General features: G+C 40.4%; 1 protein-coding gene across 1 annotated transcript in view; it reads left to right on the top strand.

Moving 5' to 3' along the window:
• Positions 1-19,678, top strand: part of DYNC1I1 (dynein cytoplasmic 1 intermediate chain 1) — a 370,725-nt gene that overhangs the window by 288,186 nt on the left and 62,861 nt on the right. The window contains exons 12-14 of the mRNA XM_061166296.1: positions 2,164-2,277; positions 4,739-4,872; positions 9,352-9,496. Coding sequence (XP_061022279.1) covers positions 2,164-2,277; positions 4,739-4,872; positions 9,352-9,496 — 393 coding nt within the window. The remainder of the gene's footprint in view (positions 1-2,163; positions 2,278-4,738; positions 4,873-9,351; positions 9,497-19,678) is intronic.

The following is a 19,678-nucleotide window of genomic DNA, read 5'->3' on the forward strand; positions in this document are numbered from 1 at the left end:
TCTCCAACACCACAGTTCAAAAGCATCAATTCTTCGGCACTCAGCTTTCTTCACCATCCAACTCTCACATCCATACATGACCACTGGAAAAACCACAACCTTGACTAGATGAACCTTTGTTGGCAAAGTAATGTCTCTGCTTTTTAATATGCTGTCTAGGTTGGTCATAACTTTCCTTTCAAGGAGTAAGCGTCTTTTAATTTCATGGCTGCAATCACCATTCTCAGTGTTATGGTCTGCCATTTTCAAGTGAGACTCTGTCTCACCCATTCTTTCATTTATTTGCATGTAGAGCTCAGAATGCCACATGACTCACTCTTGAGTTTCATACACCAAAGACTTGGGAGAAAGCATTGTCCACAACCAATCAGTCCTCTCGATATTCAGAGACCTGATCAGAAGAATATTTCACTTCACATCTCTGCTGTGCTTTCCACTATCCAGACCCACTGAGGCCGATTCATTCGAAGGTTTATGTAGGAACATGGTATGAAAAACATATAGGGACTTGGTTGACTCTCTATCCAGCATGGGTAAACGAGGTGATGCAATTTCCAAAATAGCAAGTGTAAATCTTAGTAGACATTTGTACAGGCATATTTATTTTATCACATGAGAAGTGACAGTTCAGTGCTCCGTATTTCTATATCCTGTGAGCCAGAGTATAGGTAGACAGTTGTGTTTCGTTCTCAGAACTTCACTGGCAGGAGAACTCACACAAAATATAGCAAAACAGAAGAGAGTGACCAGGATGGGGAAGGTATTGAACAGCAGATACTCAAACCAGTTGAAGGAACTGGTGATGATTAGTCTGAGAAAGACAAGACTGGGGCAGGGGGTGGGGAAAGTGAGTAATACAAGAACAATCCCTAAGTATTATTTTGGACTTGATGAATATGATGTCAGAAGGCACTTCACTAAAGATATCTCCTTGAATTTTCTTTATTCCCATTGGTAGAAGGCAGGATCGCCCAAGAATTAGTGCTAAAATTGGCTAAGAAAGGTGTTTCAGCAGAGTTTGGACCACGTCTTGGGAGAGGCAGAGGAATAGCTGCACTTGATGATTATTACAGTTCCTTCTGACCAGGAGTTTATATGATAATAATAGTTGGGGAACCATCCTTTATATGATATCAACTTTCCAATATTAGAGATTGTTTCATTGTTTTTTTGGCTACGTCTTATGGACAGTAACTCATCAAGAGAAAGACTGTCAGCTGTTTGCACAGAGAAGCATCAGCTAAGTTGTGGTTTGGCCACTGAAGGCTAAGCTGCCTGAAATCTAACCCAAATTACCGCTAGGTTCTGCTTATGCTAACCTTCTATTTAGTATTTAATGTGCAGCTGCAAATGATTTGAGCCTACCATTTAGGACTCTACCAAGTGGAGTAACCTTCTTGAGTTATGACAAAAGGTTAGAGCATCTTGCTTATGATTCCTGGGATGTTTAAGTGACCTTTCTCAAGGCCCTGGCCAAATGTAAGCCTCCATCCTACCTTAGCAATATTTTGAAGGAAAAAAAAAAAAAAACAAACTATCATTATCCTATCCTAGATGTTGTAGCAAAAAAAGAACCTAATTTTATCTCACTAGGTTCCTTGTGCCAATAATTTCCACCACCAGTATCTCTCCTTCAGATCAAAAGAGGCTGATGAATATTAACCACTTTTTTTTTTTTAACCACTTTTTATAAAGAATGTTAACAAACGTTTGGCACTGTGGCTGAGATGCACTAAACTTGAGCATTATTAACACTCCTCCCAAAAGTCAGTCATTCTACCCTTCTGAGGACTGTCCTTTTCCATCACTCATGGTGAGCTTAAAAGCCAGACTCCATGGTGGAGCCTCATTTAAGTCACACACATTGACCCGTGTTACTTTTGTCCCACCAGTCCTCACTGGCTCCCACTTGCTTCAGCTCCATTGCACTGCCTCTGACCGAGCAAGGTGAAGCTTTCTGAGTATTTCCACTACTCCGTGGTGCCGCCAGAGCTTTGAAAAAGAAATCAGGTTCCAATCAAAAGTGGCATATGACCCGAGGCTTCTATTATTGTAGGATTATGTCGCTCTCTGATCCTTGTTTCAGAGTAATGTGTTTGACACTCAGATGTAAGCATTTCCTCTTGGATCAGCATCTGATCCTCCATGTTTATGCTTCTGCAGCATCCCGTGTACTGTGTAAATGTTGTTGGGACCCAAAATGCTCATAACCTCATCACCGTCTCCACCGATGGCAAAATGTGTTCCTGGAGCCTGGACATGCTCTCCACTCCACAGGTGGGTTTGTTTTCCCCTACACATAAGAGCATCCTGGTTAAAAGAGATACCTGCCTAATGGAATGGAGTTCCTAAAAGCCAAACCCCCACATCCTATAGGAGCTCAAATCAGTGGGTACACTTGAAAGAGTGGGGCCTGTTTTCGGCAGCCTTCTCTGGAAGCCAAAACCCATTTCCTTTACCGCACATCATGTAATTACTGTAATACGTTAATCCTTAGGTCAGTTTCAAGTGAAAATGAAATAATCCATTTTAAAGCATAGTAATTATGGAAGTTGGCTGCGGTAGGAATCCTGCTTACCCCACAGCATTGTTAAACAAATACAGAGCGATCCCTGATGGGTGCTTGCCTTGGAGAAAAAGGTATCCCAGTGAAACAGAAATCCAAGCCCTTGCTCACATCTGTAGCCTAGACAACTGCCTCGTGTGTTTGGAGAATTTGTCCAGCCATCTGTTTTCTCCTCTGGAATGTTTGTTAGGGTGGCTCCTGCCATTCCTTGCTCAACAAACGGGAAGTTGAAAATGAAAAAGTTCCAAGGTCTCCAAACTGCTCCTGATGACAGTAACGGGAGGCAAACGAAGGAGCGGAAGTGGAAGAGACCATGAGGGGAGGCATCTAAACGCAACTTTCAGAATATACGTGTGTACACACACACAGAAGACAACACATACACACGCAAACACACAAATAGCCACATCTTTCCACTTTTCTTTGTGGGGGAATAAAGTACTTACTGTCCACCAGCTAAAGACGGAGCAGAGTTTCCTGTTGTAGCCTTTGACAATGTGAGGAAACATCAAGAAAATTGCATAAGAGAACTAGGAGATAATTCTCAATTTTAACATTCCTTTCCCCTTTCCTGAACCAACAATGCTAGAATGTCTCCATCAGAAGTTTAAAAGATACTGGAAATTTCAGGAGACGTAAGGAAATGTGGAAACCAAGAAGAGCCTCCCAAAAGTCGCCACAAAATAGAGATGTAGAGAATAGTAAAACAAAAGTTCTTTTTATCATCTTAGTGTGGGGGGATGAGCTCCTAAGTTCCTTACCATTTAAGTTCCTCTGCTTTTGCTGATCTTTAACATTTATACAAGTTTTGGGAGTTGTGTGTGGGTATTTTACAGCTTTGTCTTAAATTTCTCAGCAATATGTTGTTTTCTTTTAAAAGTCCTGGAGATTACAAACAGATATGAGTAAACCCTCTAATTAGGAATTTTTAATTGCCCATTTTGATGATTAAATATGTGTGTGTGTGTGTGTGTGTTTAGGTTACAGCCCGTTGCAGGGGGAGCTGCGGGGTCATTTTTATTAGTTTTAGGGTGCCTGCAGACGCCTGTCTCTGGCCAGACGTGAAAGCATGTCGGTGGTATGGCTGTGGATGGTGGGCAGACAAGGGAGCAGAAGACATTTGCCCTGCTCCCTCTCTGTCCCAAGTGGGTGCCCACGAGGCCGTACCCTCCCTCTGCTAATTTTAGCAATGGCACGGCCGTCACAGCATCCGCTCACTCAGGCACTCCCCGCGTCTGGGTCTCAGACTGCGAGCTTGTCACATAACCACCTGGTCTGCGCGGTCCAGACTGCTAGTGCGTGCTTCCGATTTATAGACTCCATGGCTGCGATGCCTCGGTTTATTTGTTTGCATAAAAGAGACTAAACTTCCAAATATAATGGCATGATCCCTCAGGCTTTTTTTTTTCTTTTAATTACTTTAGGTGTACCAAGCAGGCTTTTGGATCTAAATAACCAGAAGTATTCAAGAATGTTAGTTACACCTAACTACTCTTCACTGTCCTTAAACTCAATTCAGCAAAATGTCTTTTAAAATACACTGGAATTCCTGATTCTGAAAATCATTTTAGATAAAATAAAGACCCTCATTTACTATTTTAAAGACCAACTTATATATTGTTTTTTGCAGACTTAATAGCCTACACACCCAATGTCTGCCCTTCATGAATTTGAGTCCCTATTGAAATCTGGTTCTTATGACCTGAGTGACAACTCTCTGGTTTTAGTCCACGGAGGACACACACTCCTGCTTTGACAAATGTGCTCCGTACATCTGATATTAATACATGTGTATTCTCACGAACAATTGATTTTGAAAATGTTTGTAAATACAAGGGTATTGTGTGTTTTATTAAAGCCTGGGGCTGACAAGTGTAACCACTACAGTATTATCTTTAGTTTCTGCACCATTAGTTTCAAAATTCTCACCTGTCATCTCTGCCTGACTTCAGAAGCAGCAGCACACGCTGATGAAATCCAGCCGGCCTGAAACCAGAGATACACAGAAGCTTGAATGTCAGGGGCAGTAAAGCGTGGTTTCTGGCACAGCCGGGGTCTTTTGTAACGCTGTGTGAAAAGCAAACAGGCGATTCAGTCAAATGATTTTTCCATGCTATCTTTGGCATGGCGAGGAGTTGACAGAGGAAATGTAACCACGCCGTGTTTTGGTAGGAGAGCATGGAGCTGGTATACAATAAGTCCAAGCCTGTGGCCGTTACTGGAATGGCTTTCCCAACGGGAGACGTCAATAACTTCGTGGTTGGCAGCGAGGAGGGCACAGTCTACATGGCCTGTCGTCATGGAAGGTGAGTTTCTGTTTTCTTTCCCATGACGTGTTCTTCATTTCCGAAAGTCTGTTATCACTTGCTGGATTGTAACACCTTGCATTATGAGAAAGGCATTTCTGAAGAAATGCAAATCACAGTCTCATGTCTTCACTGTTTTATAGCATCCGTCTGCTCTGGTCATTAGCCATTTGTAAGCCTTTGATGGTTCACATTGCCTGGAGGAAAAAAGCCCGAACTTCTTAGCATATCAGAGAAGATTCTTGACTGCCCTTACCGCCTGCCCCTTCCCAGCTTCAGCCTTCAGGCTCCAGCCACGCACCCATCCCCACCATTGCTGATCCCACTACATATCTGTGAGTTTGTACACCCAGTTTCTCCTGCTGTGTCTGATATTTCTCTCTTCTTGGCCTGATTAATCTCCCCTGCCCTCATCCTTCAAGAGCCAGCACAAAGGTCTTTCCACGAGCCTCTCCTGACTCCCTTGGATGAAGGAAATCATTTCCTCCTGTATGTTTCTATAGAATTTTCATTCCCTTTACTCATTCATTTGTTTAAGGGATAGTTCCTGAAAACCCACCATATGTCAGGCACCATCACTTTATAAGGAATGCAGTAAGGAGCAAAACAGACCTGGAGTTTATATTCTGGTAGAGGGACTGACAGTAAACTAATAAACAAGTAAATATGTGGTTTGAGAAGATGAGTACTTGGGAGAAAATTAAAGTAGAGTCAATGAGATAGGAATACAAGCTGTCAGATGGGTTTGCTTTTTATTTATTTTTATTATCACTTCTGCGTTAGAATTCATCACATTTTAAACTATTCAGCCATCTGCCTTTTTTTTTTCTTTGCTGAACTATTTCCATCTCATTACTGATTTCCTGCTTGGTGCTGGGAACATAGTAAGTGAGGAGTTAAAAATGTATATAAAGAACAAAGAATGAAAATAACTGCATAATATAAAGAGGTGCCTTAGGGCCCTTCCTCCCAATCAGAGGCCAAAATAGTATGAGATACACGAGGTAGAATGAAGATGCAGAATGAAGATAGGTGATACAAACTCGATCTTAATTGAGAGACTGGCAGATGCTCCTAGGAAAATCTCAGGAAAGAAGTGGAATCCAGTAATTTAAGACTAGATTATAAAATTACACACAAGGTTTAACGGATGGACTCATATTTTGAAAGTTTCACTGTGTTCACCTTGGTGCGTTATTTCCCTTTCACTGTAGAAGTTCTAATTTGATGGATTTTGCATCTCTTGCACGCATCACAGGCTATGTAGATTGATTGCATGAGGAACCGGGGATTGTTCCAAGTCCTTACTCTAGTGTGTTTGTGATTTGTTGAAGAACCAGGCATCCACGGCCCAGGTGTAGGACTCTCCCATTCACACAACACAAGCTCGAAGTGCCTACTTTGCTGTCCACAGAAACCAGCAGTATTTTCCCTCCTCACATGAGTAGAAGATGACTAAGAAGATGTTCCTTATGATTCCATTCCCAGCAGTCTTACTTCCCAGAGTTGGTCTCTCAGTCATGTCTGACTCTTTGTGTCCCTGTGGACTGTAGCCTGCCATGCTCCTCTGTCCATGGAATTCTCCAGGTAAAAACACTGGAGTGGGTAGCCGTGTCCTCCTCCAGGGGATCTTCCCGACCCAGAGACAGAAGCCAGGTATCCTACATTGCAGGTAGACTCTTTACCTAGTCTGAGCCACCGAGGAAGCCCCCTCCTCCTTCATCAGTACTGGCTATAACTATGCATCAAAGTTTTCCAAAAGTGTAGAAAGATCTGATAAAGTTGTTCATTCATGGAAATGTTCACTGCACAACTGCTCTCAGAAAAGGGCATTGCTAGACATTGCCAGGCATGCAGACATCATTCAAGCCTGTTCCTATCTTCAAGAAACTGATGATGGTGGGAAAGGTAAACACGTAAACATCTGCAAGACAGGTGGAATGTCGTAAATGGCCAGAGAGAAGCACGGAAGGCACAGTGGACCAAACAAAGGTTCACAGGTTTATCTACATGTTTATTAGAATCGGCAGGACACAGGTTCAGTTCCCTTAACCCAGGGCCTTAGTTATCTGTGAGGGCTCCAGAACATGTTCATTGATAACTTTTCAGATTTTTTTTTTTTGGAAAATTTTCTAATGTGAATAACCATTTGCATGATGAATGTTCTTGCTCTGTGGCTCTTTTCCTTTTCAAGCACAATCAGAAGATGCACTGTGTTCAAAAGAAGGAGACCTAAGGGGCTTCCCAGGTGACAGAGTGGTAAAGAACCTGCCTGCCAATGACATAAGAGATGTAGGTTCGATCCTTGGGTCGGGAAGATCACCTGGAGAAGGGAATGACAGCCCACTCCAGTATTCTTGCCTGGAGAATCCCATGGATGGAGGAGCCTGGCAGGCTACAGTCCATAGGGTCTCAAAGAATCAGACATGACTGAAGCGACTTAGCATGCATGCAAGGTACAAATCATAAGTCATTTTACAACAAGCTTGATTTTGCTCTTTACATTGGTCCATCCATCTGAAATATAAAACACAGGTCTTAGTAAAGTTATAAAGTCAACAGGCATTTGGCTTCAGAGTAATCTTAAGTGGGTCATATAGGGCTACAGAGGAGAGGTGTGAAATTTCTATTTTTCACCTAACATGGAAAAGGTGCAAATCCACTTCCATAAATTAAATAAGGTCCTCATTTTACACCCTATAAACCCTTTCAGGATGCTGTTAAGGGCAAGCGGAATCTCACCTGGGGCCACTTCAAAGATCAGTTCCTCGAGTTCTCTAGAACGAATGTAAATGGTCACATGTAGGACTGCTGTCAGCAGTTTTCCCAGGCATAATTTTTGAGTGTCTGTCACACTACAGCTCTTGGCTAGTGATTTCAAATTTTGCTCAACACACTGACATTTACTGGTGCCCCAGAAGCTCACATGCTTTGATAACTTAATTAATTTTTACTCTTTGTGATGTAATGTTTAGATACCACAACCCTTCTGTATTGGTCGTAGTTATAACCTTGTGCACATGAATTTTTAAAATACAGCATTTTGATATACTTTCTAATTGGGTGTTATTGCATGCAGACTGTTGTATAATAATGGGTGATGGAAACAATCCCAGCTTAGTTAAATAAATGACATATGTCTGTGGATAACTTTCAAATTGTGTATCACCATTTCTCAAATGTGCTTCCCTTGGGGAGAAAGGCATAAGTTTGTCTCTTCCTTTGCTGTTTTGTTCAACAAGTGTTTATTGAGCACTTACTACACTTTGCAACAAGAAAAACAAGGCACCAGCCCTTATGGAATTTACATTTAGTGGATTTGTAAATTACTCTCCTCCTTTCAGTGAAAATATGATTTCTTCTGTATTACATTTAAGTTATTTTGCCTATTATTTTTGTGGCAACAAGGGTTTCCACAAAGTTTTACATTTTCAGGAGTGTCAACCTAATTTAAGAAATTTTCTTGAGGGACTTCCCTCAAGGTCCAGTGGTTAAAGCTTTGTCTTCCAATGCAAGGGGTGTGGGTTTGATCCCTGGTCGGGGAGCTAGGATCTCAAATGCCTGGTGACCAAAAAACCAAAACAGAAAAAAACAGAGGCAATGTTGTAACCAATTCAATAAAGACTTTAAAAATGGCCCACATCAAAAAAAAAAAAAAAAAAACCTTTAAAGAAAAAACATTTTCTTGAAAGAATAAATGCATGTACTCAAGGATATGTGAAGTTTTATAGCCAAAGAGAAAGTGAAGTTGCTCAGTTGTGTCCGACTCTGCGACCCCATGGGCTGTAGCCTACCGGGCTCCTCCGTCCATGGAATTTTTCCAAGCAAGAATACTGGAATGAGTTGCCATTTCCTTCTCCAGGGGATCTTCCTGACCCAGGGATCGAACCCAGGTCTTAAGTCTTCTCTAAAAGGAGTTAAAATGGAAGTTGTGCCAAATGTCATCACAAGAATAGAATCATCTTATTATAACTATGAAAGCTCTGGGATCTGAGTATAAAGTTGTCCCCTGGTATCTGAATCCATTGGTTCCAGGAGTCTTTGCAGGTACCAAAATCTAAGGATTTTCAAGTTCCATCTAAAAATGGCACAGTATAATTGCCCCTCCATTTCACAGGCATCAGTGGATATGGATGGTTGACTGTATGTGTTTTCTATCAAAGTATTAATAGCTTCATCAGCAGTGATGGGCTTTGAGATACTCCTGAAAAAGGATTAAGTGATAAAATTCGATGGTAAATTCTGAAGATTTAAAAGATGTTATTGCTCCATGTTTTTAAATCACTGAGCAGGATAGCATTTATTTCTCTCAAGGTAACTGTGACAGTGAGTTTCATGTCTGGTGGTTTATGGCTGTCCTAAATTATGGAGAAGTAATCGTGCAGAGACAAACCTGTTTTGTTTTGTTTTGTTTCCTTAAAAGCAGTCCCTGATTTGTGAAGGTCACTGAAATTCTTGTCTTGTGTGGTCTTCATGCAGCAAAGCCGGCATCGGGGAGGTCTTCGAAGGCCACCAAGGGCCCGTGACAGGGATTAACTGCCATATGGCAGTGGGCCCAATCGACTTCTCACACCTGTTTGTCACATCGTCATTTGACTGGACCATCAAGCTGTGGACTACAAAGGTAAGCACACCTTGGTTGACTTTCCCAGCGGCCAGACTTTCCCTAGGCAAGAGGACAGTGTTGTCCCCTGAGAGGCACTGTGGAGAGTCTGAAGTCTCTTCTAGGAGACCTGACGTGGGGAATTCATACAACTTTCTGGTGAACCCGAGCTGCGTGCGAGCTAGTTAAGGCTCACTTTCTCAGTCCACTTAATTTACTTTAGCATATATAAGTAATATATGTTACTGGAGAATACTCTAATTGTAAAAATTCAGACCATGCAAATAATGATAAAACAAGTCCTCCTTCACCAACACTAAGCCTCCCCATGGCATCCCCTTCATTGACTTTGATCCTAGCCTTCTCCCCAGAGATGTACCCCCTGTTATCAGTTCAGTATTGAGTATCCAGAGCTTTGCAGTGGTTATATACATCTGTATCTATGGAAATACAGGACTTGAGACAGGTTTCTTGGTTTGGGAGGTTCGGGTTTTAGGGACTTTTTGAGTTTTGGTGGTTTTCAGATGAGTAAATGGCACTGTCTTATTTGTACTTTTAAAAAATATTTATTTTTTTATGATGATGCTGGTCTTTATTGCTTTGCAAGGGCTTTCTCTAATTGCTGTGAGTGGGAGCTGCTCTTCATTGCGGTACACGGGCTTCCCATTTCGGTGTCTTCTCGTTGCAAAGCACAGTCTCTAGGCACATGGGCTTCAGTAGTTGTGGCTCATGGGCCCTAGAGCGCAGGCTCAGTAGTTGTGGCCCATGGGCTTACGTCCTCCAGGGCATGTAGGATCTTTCTGGATGAGGGATTGAACCAGTATCATCTGCATTGGCAGGCAGATTCTTATCCACTGTGCCACCAGGGTAGTCCTCTTATTTGTACTTTTAAAGGTAATTCTGATCATGTTTGGGAGCAAGAAAAACTAGGAAAGGCCACCTACAAGAAAGGTGCAGGAGTCCAGGGAAGAAATGACAGTGGCTTAGATCAATAGTTTGAAATGGAGAAAAATAGATGGATTCAAGAATCATTTTTGAGGAGAACATCACAGAATTTGGCAATTGATTTGATTCAAGGAAGGTGAGAGAGAGAGTCAGCAGAAAAGAGTCCAGGTTTAAGACTGGGGCAGCTGGAGAGCTGGGGTGGCATTCATTGCGCTGAACAATGCCCAGAGAAGGGCGTGATGATAAGGGGCAGCAGACAGGTTGGGTTTAAGGTGCCTGGGAGGCACAACTCACAACCTTCACTACACAGTTTGAGAATTGGGACTGAAGAAGAGGGGGAGTTTGGGGCTGCAGGTACGGACTTAATTGCAATAAGAATAACAATGATTATTAAGTCCAAGGAATGGATCTTAAAAGAAATGCTGAGACACAATTCAGAGAAAGAAAATATTTAGGAAATAAATAGGAGTTATGGAAGTAGAAAAGAAGGTTAAAATTAACAACCCAAGAAATGGGAAAAAATAGAATTGTTTGCAAATGGGGCTTCCAGGATATTAATGAAAAGAGACCATATCAAGAGGACAGAGTTGGCTCTTAACTGCTTGAAAAACAACCACGCTTAGAAATTCAAACTAAAGCCAAGTTGAGAAACCTTTTTTCAACTATGAGACTGACACAAATCCAGAAGATAGCATTCTCTGTGGTGAGACTGAAAGAAAGCAACCATTCTCCTACAATGTCATTGGACATGCAAATAGTACAACACTAGGGAGGGGAATTTGGCAATATCTAAAAATAATGAATACATATTTGCTCATTGATAGAGCAGTTCCCACTTCTAGGATTCTAATGCCAAAGATATACTAGCAATAAATAAGAAAAAGACTTATGCAGAGAGATTTCTTTTTTTTTTTGAGAGATTTCTTGATAGAGAAAGACTACCTTGAATTGCAGAACAGTGGAGAAAACCCAAAAGTCCATCAGTAGGACACTGAATAAATCAGAAGTATGGCATGTCCACATGAGGGAGTACTATTCAGATGTAGAGAGAAGTGAAGATGTTCTCGTACTCTTATGAAGTGATCTCTAGAGTACATTTTTTAAATGAGAAAAGCAAGGTGGAGAAACATGTAAATGGTTCGTTGTCATCACTTACTGTTTACTTATACATTTTTAAAATTTAATTTTTATTTTATAGTATAGTTGGTTTGCAATGTTGTGTTGATTTTAGGAGTCCAGCGAAGTGACTCAGTTCTTTTTCGGGTCGTTTTCCCATAGAGTTTCTTGTAGAGTATTGAGTAGCGCTCCCTGGGCTGTACAGTAGTCTCGGGCTCCTGATTTATCCCTCCCTCCACTCTCCCCTTCGGGAACCGTAAGTCTGGTGTTGAAGTCTGTGAGTCTGTTTCTGTATTGTGAACAGGTCCATTTGTATCGTTGTTTTAGATTCCACATCCAAGTGATATCATATGATGTTTGTATTTCTGTCTGATTACTTCGCTTGCTATAATAATCTCTAGGTGTGCTGCAAATGGTATTATTCTTGGTTGTGACTGAGTAATGTTCCATTATGTATTACGTACCACGTCCTCTTTATCCACTCTTCTGTCTGTGGACATTTATGTCGCTTCTATGTTTTGGCTATTGTAAATAGCACTGCAGTGAACATTAGGGTACATGTATCTCTTTAAAAAAACTTTTTCTGGCGTATAGTTGATTTACAATGTTGTGTTAGTTTTAGATGTACAGCAAAGTGAATCAGTTATTCATACACATATAGCCATACTTTTTTTTAGATTATTTTCCCATATGGGTCATTGAAGAGTATTGAGTATAGTTCCCTGTGCTGAACAGTAGATTCTTATTATTATCTATTTTGTATATAGTAGTTATAGTAGTAATGTATTTATATCTGTGTTACGTATATATGTGCAAATCCCAATCTCCCAATTTATCCCTCCCCTACTTACGCCCTGGGAACTGTAAGTTTGCGTTCTACCTCTGTGACTGTACTTCTGTTTTGTAAAAAATTCATTTTACCCCCCTCCTGTTTTGGTTCCGCATATTAGTGACATATGATATTTGTCTTTCTGTGTCTGACTTAGTTCACTCAGTACGACAGTATCTAAGTCCATCCATGTTGCTGCAAATGGCATTATTTCCTTCTTTTTCATTGCTGAGTAATATTCTGTTGTGTATGTACCACATCTTCTTTATCCATTCCTCTGTTGATGGACATTTAGGTTGCTTCCATGTCTTGCCTATTATAAACAGTGCTGCAGTGAACATTGGGGTGTATGTATCTTTTCTAATTATGGTTTTGTTTCAATATATGCCCGAGTGGGATTGCTGGATCATATGGTAACTCTATTTTTAGCTGTTTTAAGAAACCCCCATACTGTGCTTTATAATGGTTGTACCAATTTACATCCCACTAATAGCATAGAAGACTCTTGAGAGTCCCTTGGACTGCAGGGAGATCCAACCAGTCCATCCTAAAGGATATCAGTCCTGGGTGTTCATTGGAAGGACTGATGCTGAAGCTGAAACTCCAATACTTTGGCCACCTGATGCGAAGAGTTGACTCATTGGAAAAGACCCTGATACTGGGAGGGATCGGGGGCAGGAGGAGAAGGGATCGACAGAGGATGAGATGGCTGGATGGCATCACCGACTCGATGGGCATGAGTTCGAGTAGACTCTGGAAGTTGGTGATGGACAGGGAGGCCTGGCATGCTGCAGTTCATGGGGTCCCAAAGAGTCGGACACAACTGAGCGACTGAACTGAACTGAACTGAATAGCATAGGAGAGTTCCCTTTTCTCCAAACCCTCTCCAGCATTTATTGTTTGTAGACTTTTTGATGATAGCCATTCTGACTAGCATGAATTGGTATGTCATTGTAGTTTTGATTTGCATTTCTCTAAGGGTTAGCAATGTTGAGCATCTTTTCATATGCTTTTGGGACATTCTGTATATCTTCTTGGGAGAAATGTCTCTTTATATCTTCGGCCCATTTCTTGATTGGGTTGTTTGTTTTTATACTGAGCTGCATAAGCTGTTTATATATTTGGAGGATTAATCCCTTGTTGGTTGCATCATTTGCAAATATTTTCTTCCATTCTGTGGATTGTCTTTTGGTTTTGTTTATGGTTTCCTTTGTGGTGCAAAAGCTTTTAAGTTTAATTGGGTCCCACTAGTTTATTTTTGGTTTTACTTTCATTACTCTTGGAGGTGGATCCAAAAAGATATTGCTGTGATTTATGTCAGTGTTCTGCATATGTTTTCCTCTGAAGGGAGCTTATTTTTGTGTATGGTGTTAAAGAATATTCTAATTTCATTCTTTTACACGTAGTGGACATGTAGTCAACTTTATTCAACAACACTTATTGAAGAAACTGCCTTTTCTCCATTTTATATTCTTGCCTCCTTTGTCAAAGATAAGGTGCCCATAGGTGCATGGGTTTATCTCTAGGCTTTCTGTCTTGTTCCATTGATCTATATGTCCATTTGTGTACCAATTTCGTACTGTTTTGATGACTGTGGCTTTGTAGTACAGTGTGAAGTCAGGGAGCCTGACTCCTCCAGCTCCATTTTTCTTTCTCAGGTCTACTATGGCTATTCAGGATCTTGTGTGTTTCCATACAGATTTTAAAATTGCTGTCTAGTTCTATGAAAAATGCCATTGGTAATTTAATAGGAATTGCATTGAACCTGTAAATTGCCTTCAGTAGTATATTCATTTTGACAATATTGATTCTTCTAATTCAAGAACATGGTATATCTTTCCATCTGTTTGTATCATCTCTGACTTCTCTCATCAACGTCTTATAGTTTTCAAAGTATAGCTCTTTTGCTCCTTATGTAGATTTATTCCTAGATATTTTAGTTTTTTTGATGCAATGGTAAATGGGATTGTTGCCTTAATTTCTCCTTGTGATCTTTCATTGTTAGTGTATAGAAATGCATGAGATTTCTGTGTATTGATTTTGTATCCTGCAACTTTACCAAGTTCACTGATGAGTTTTAGTAGTTCTCTGGTAGCATCTTTAGGATTTTCTTTTTTTAATTAATTTATTTAACTGGAGGCTAATTGCCTCACAATATTGTGGTGGTTTTTACCATACATTGACATGAATCAGCCACAGGTGTACGTGTCCCCCATCCTGAACTATATGTAGTATCATGCCATCTGCAAACAGTGACAGTTTTACTACTTCTTTTTTCAACTTGAATTCTTTTTATTACTTTTTCTTCTCTGATTGCTGTGACTAGAGCTTCCAAACCTATGTTGAATTAAAGTGACAAGAGTAGACATTCTTGTCTTGTTCCTAGTCCTAGAGTAAATGCTTTCAACATTTCCTCATACAGTGTGGTGTTAGCTGTGGGTTTGTCATGTATGGCTTATGTTATGTTGACATGGTTTCCTTCTATGTGCACCTTTTAGAGAGTTTTTATCATAAGTGGATACTGAATTTTGTCAAAAGTTTTTTCTGCATCTATTGAGATGATCATATGGTTTTTATTCTTCAGTTTGTTAGTGTGATGCTTCACACTGACTTGAAAATATTGAAAACTTCTTGTATCCCTGGATAAATCCCACTTGATCAAGGTGTATGATCTTTTTAATGTAGGAATTATGTTTGCTGATATTGTGTGAGGATTTTTGCATCTAAGTCCATCAGTGATATTGGCCTGCAGTTTTATTTTTTTATGATATTTCTGTCTGGTTTTGGTGTCAGGGTAATACTTCATAGAATTAGTCTGGGAGTGTTTCTTCCTCTGCAGTTTTTTTGGGAATAGTTTCAGAACTATAGGTGTTACCTCTTCTCTAAATGTGGATTTCCCCAGTGGCTCAGTGGTAAAAAAAAAAAAAAAAATCTGCATGTAATGCAGGAGACACTGCTTTGAGACACAGGTTTGATCCTTGGGTCAGGAAGATCCCTTGGAGGAGAAAATGGTAATAACCCACTCTAGTATTCTTGCTGGAAGAATCCTATGGACAGAGGAGCCATGGACTTTAGTCCATGGGATCACAGAGTCAGACATGACTGAGCATGCATGCACACACTTCTCTCAATGTTTGATAGAATTTTCCTGTGAAGCCATTTGGTCCTAGACTTGTGTTTGTTGGGAGTTTTTAAATCATAGTTTCACTTTCAGTGCTTGTGATTATTCTGTTAATATTTTCTGTGTCTTTCTGGTTCAGACTTTGTAGATTATATCTTTCTAAGAATTTGTCCATTTTTTCCAGGTTGTCCATTTTATTGGCATAGAGTTGCTTGTAGTAGTCTTTTATGATCATTTGCATTTCTGTGATGTCAATTGTAACTTCTCCTTTTTCATTTCTAATAGTATTAATTTGAGCCCTCTTTTTTTCTTGACGAGTCTAGGTAAAGACCTATCCATTTTGTTTATCTTTTCAGAGAACCAACTTTTAGCTTCACTGAGTTTTTTCTGTTGTTTTCTTTATTTCATTTATTTCTGTTCTGATCTTTGATTTCTTTCCTTACACTAGCGTTGTGCTTTATTCTTTTTCTAGTTGCTTTAGCTGTAAAGTTTGGTTGTTTATTTGGGATTTCCTTATTGATTTCTTCAGTGATCCATTAGTTGTTTAGTAGCATATTGCTTAACCTGCGTGTGTTTGTGGCTTTTACAACTTTTTTTTTCTTATAGTTGATTTCTAATGTCATATCATTCCTGTCAAAAAAGATATTTGATATGTTTTCAGTTTTCTTACATTTATCAAGGCTTGCTTTATGGCCCAGCATGTGATCTATCTCAGAGAATGTTTCACATGCACTTGAGAAGAATGTGTATTCTGCTGCTTTTGTATAGAATGCTCTATAAATATCAGTTAAGTCCAGCTGGTCTAATGTTTCATTTAAGGCTTATATTTCCTTATTAATTTTCTGTCTGGATGATCTGTCCATTGTTGCAAGTGGGGTGTTAAAGTCCCCCACTATTATTGTGTTACTGTCAATTATCCCTTTTGTGTTTGTTGGTGCTTGTCTTATGTACTGAGGTGCTTCTGTGTTGGGTGCATAAATATTTACAATTGTTATGTCTTATTGGATTGATCCCTTGATCATTATGTAGTGTCCTTCCTTGTCTCTTGTAGTAGTCTTCGTTTTGAAGTCTATATTGTCTGTTATGATATTTGATTTCCATTTGCATGAAATATCTTTTTCCATCCCCTCAGTTTCAGTCTGTATGTGTTCCTAGGTGTGAAATGAGTCTCTTGTAGACAGCATATATACTGGTTTTGTTTTTGTATCTATTCAGCAAGTCTGTGTCTTTTGATTGGAGCATTTCATTCATTTTCATTTAAAGTAAGTATTGATATGTATATTCCTACTTGCATTTTCTTAAATGTTTTGGGTTTGTTTTTGTAGGTCTTTTTTCTTTCCTCTTTTGTTCTCTTTTGTGATTTGATGAGTATCTTGAGTACTGTGTTTGGATTGCTTTTTTACTTTTTATGTATATTTCTATTATAGATTTTTGGCTTGTGGTTACAAAAAGGTTTCGATATAGCAATCTGTATGTATACAAGGTTGTTTTATGTTATTGGTCTCTTAATTTCAAATGCATTTCAAATATCCCACATTTATATCCTCCTCTTCTCATGATTGCTGGTTTTGTTTATTTGTATGTGGATGATTTCCTACTTTTACTGTATTTTTACCCTAACCAGTGAACTTTTCTGTTAGTAATTTTCTTCTTTCTAGTTGTGACTTTTTCTTTTCCTCCTAGAGAAGTTATTTTCACACTTATTACAAAGCTGCTCCAGTGGTGCTAAAGTCTCTTACCTTTTGCTTGTCTGTAAAGCTGTTGATTTCTCCATCAGATCTGAATGAGAGCCTTGCTAGGTAGAGTATTGTTCATTGTAGGTTCTTCCCTTTTATCACTTGTAATATGTCACGTCCCTCCCTCCTGGCCTGCAGAGTTTCTGCTGCAAAATCAGCTGATAATCTTATGGGATTTGTTGCTTTTGTATGTTGTATGTTATTTGTTGTATGCTATTTGTTGTTATTGTATGTTATTTGTTGCTTTTAATATTTTTTCTTTGTCTTTAATTTTTGTCAGTTCGATTACTATTTTTCTCAGCATGTTCCTCCTTGGGTTTATCCTGCATGGGCCTCTCTGCAATGTCTGGATTTGGGTGCCTATTTCCTTTTTTGTGTTAGGAAAGTTTTCAGCTATTATCTCTTCAAATATTTTCTCAGATACTTTCTCTCTTTTCCTTTTGGGTCCCCTATAATGCAAATATTGGTACATTTAATGTTGCCTCAGAGGTCTCTTAGACTGTTCTCATTTCTTTTAGTTCTTTTTTCTTTATTTTGTTCTGTAGCAGTGATTTCCCCAGTTTGTTTTCTAGGTCACTTATTCGTTCTGCCTCATTTATTCTGTTGTTATTCCTTCTAGTGTATTTTTCGTTTCTGTTATTGTATTGTTCTCCTCTGTTTGTTCTTTAAAGCTTCTGTTGTTGTTGTTCAGTCACTAAGTCGTGTCCAGTTCTTTGCGACCCCATGGGCTGCAGCACACCAGCCTTCCCCATCCTTCACTATCTCCTGGAGTTTGCTCAAACTCATGTCCATTGAGTAGGTTATGCTATGTAACCTCAACACCTGCCATCCCTTTCTCTTTTTGCCCTCTGTCTTTCCCAGCATCAGGGTCTTTTCCAATGAGTTGGCTTTTTGCATCAGGTGGCCAAAGTATTAGAGCTTAAGCTTCAGCATCAGTCCTTCCAATGAATATTCAGGATTGATTTCCTTTAAGATGGACTGGTCGGATCTCCTTGCAGTCCAAGGGACTCTCAAGAGTCTTCTCTAGCACCACAGTTCAAAAGCATCAATTCTTTGGCTCTTTATTGAACATTTCTTATATTGTCTTGCTTTGTGTCTCCATTCTGTTTTCAATATCTGGGATCATCTTTACTATCATTACTCTGAATTCTTTTTTCAGGAAATTGCCTATCTCCACTTCACTTAATTGTTCTTCTTTATTTTCCTCCTTCGTCTGCAGCATATTTCTCTGCTGTCTCATTTTGCCTAATTTCCTGTATTTGTGGTCTCTGTTTCCCAGGCTGTAGGGTTGTAGTTCTTCTTGCGTCTGATGTTCCCCCCTCCTTGTGGGTGAGCTTGGTTTAGGGGCCTCTGCAGGCTTCCTGGTGGGAGGGGCTGGTGCCTGCTCAGTAGTAGGTGGAGCTGTCTTATCCCCCTGTGGGTAGGACCATGTCAAAGAGTGTGTTTATAGGTGGCTGTTGGCTCAGAAGGCTCTGGGCAGCCTGTCTGCTCATGGGTGGTACTGGCTTCTCACTGTTGGTTGTCTGGCCTGCGGCATGCCAGCACTGGAACCTGTGGCCTGTTGAGTGGGGCCAGCTCTCAGTGCCAAAACGGTGACCTCTGGGAGAGCTCACACAGACGGATGTTCCCTGGGTCCTCTGCCACCAGTGTCCTTTCCTCCTCAATGAGCCACAGCTGACTTCTGCCTCCCAGTAAATCCTCCCAGACCCATAGGTAGACCTGGCCCAGCCTTCTCTGGAGTCACTGGTTTGTCCCGGTTTCCTGGTGCACATGAAATCTTGTATGTGCCCTTCAAGAGCAGAGTCTCTGCCCCAGTCCTGTGGAGCTCTTGTACTCGGGGCCTGCTGGCCTTCCAGATTAAATGTTCTGGGAGCCCCTAGTCTGGGCTTCAGACCCCCAGGCTGGGGAGAAGGACCTGGGGCTCAGAACTCTCATTCCTATGGGAGAACCACTGCAATGTAATTTTCCAGCCAGCTGGCACTAGTGGTAAAAAATTTGTCAATGCAGGAGACATAAGAGACGTGGGCTCAGTACCTGGTTTGGGCAGATCCTCTGGAGGAAGGCATGGCAACCCACTCCAGTATTCTTGCCTGGAGAATCCTATGGACAGAGGAGCCTGGCAGGCTATGGTCCATAGGATCACAAGGAGTTGGACACAACTGAAGCAACTTAGCACACACTGGTACATATGGGATTTGATTACATTGCGAAAGCACACCTCCTACCATTTGTCTCTAGGCGTAGGATATCTCTCTTGGTAAGTGCGAGTCTTTTTCGTTGATAGTTGTTCAGCAGTCAGTTGTGATTCTGGTGTTTTCATGAGAGGATTGAGCTCAAGTCCTTCTACTCTGCCTTCTTGTCTCCTCCCTGAATTAAATGTCTGCTTAAACATTTTTAACAGTTGGAAAGATGAACCACACACACAAGTGTTATTTATAGGGAGGCTGAAGGCTTAA

This window comes from Dama dama, chromosome 18, assembly GCF_033118175.1.
Source record: "Dama dama isolate Ldn47 chromosome 18, ASM3311817v1, whole genome shotgun sequence".
In the NCBI taxonomy this organism is placed as follows: domain Eukaryota; kingdom Metazoa; phylum Chordata; class Mammalia; order Artiodactyla; family Cervidae; genus Dama; species Dama dama.